This window comes from Herpailurus yagouaroundi, unplaced genomic scaffold (genome assembly GCF_014898765.1).
Source record: "Herpailurus yagouaroundi ecotype Mexico unplaced genomic scaffold, PumYag 140, whole genome shotgun sequence".
Lineage (NCBI taxonomy): Eukaryota > Metazoa > Chordata > Mammalia > Carnivora > Felidae > Herpailurus > Herpailurus yagouaroundi.
This window is the reverse complement of record NW_024412395.1, coordinates 49,704,041-49,704,598: the sequence shown is the minus strand read 5'-3', so window position 1 is coordinate 49,704,598 and position 558 is coordinate 49,704,041. Positions and strand designations below refer to the sequence as shown.

General features: G+C 74.4%; 1 protein-coding gene across 1 annotated transcript in view; it reads left to right on the top strand.

The window, feature by feature from the left end:
* The first annotated feature begins 512 nt into the window (after positions 1-512).
* Positions 513-558, top strand: part of STK39 (serine/threonine kinase 39) — a 311,613-nt gene continuing 311,567 nt past the window's right edge. The window contains exon 1 of the mRNA XM_040474668.1: positions 513-542. Within this exon, the coding sequence (XP_040330602.1) occupies positions 513-542 (30 nt within the window). The remainder of the gene's footprint in view (positions 543-558) is intronic.

Below are 558 nucleotides of genomic sequence, written 5' to 3'. Positions count from 1 at the left end.
CAGGTTCTCGTTAGCAGAGGCGACTTCTGAATCTGAGAACCTGGCGGCGGTTCAACGACCCCGCCCTCGGGGTCCCCAGGGGGCATCTTCTGGAGAGCCTGATTGTCTGGAACGCGGGCCCCGAAAGCAAACACAACCCCGTCTTGCTGCCCTCCGGTGGAAACTTCCCCGGCCGCTAGCAGAGCGGGAGGGGGCGGCGGGGCGGCGGGGCGGCGGTTCCCCTCGCGGAGGCAGAGAACTGCGCGCACGAGGCTCGGGTCGCGCGGCGAGCGCGGCGGCCGCCGCCTCCTCCCCACCCCGCCTCTGCCGGCGCTGCCTCCTCCCTCCGCCCGGCTCGGCCTCCCTCGCTCCCTCCCCTCGTGGCTGGCTCCGGCGGCGGCGGCGGCGGCGGCGGCGCGGCGGACGGGGAGGGCGTGCGCCGGCCGAGAGGTGTCGGCGGTGAGGGAAGGGAAGTTTCAAGTGGAAGGTCGTCCGCCGGCCGGCGCGTCCTCCCGCTCTCCTCCGGCAGCATCATGGCGGAGCCGAGCGGCTCGCCCGTGCACGTCCAGCAGCCCCAGC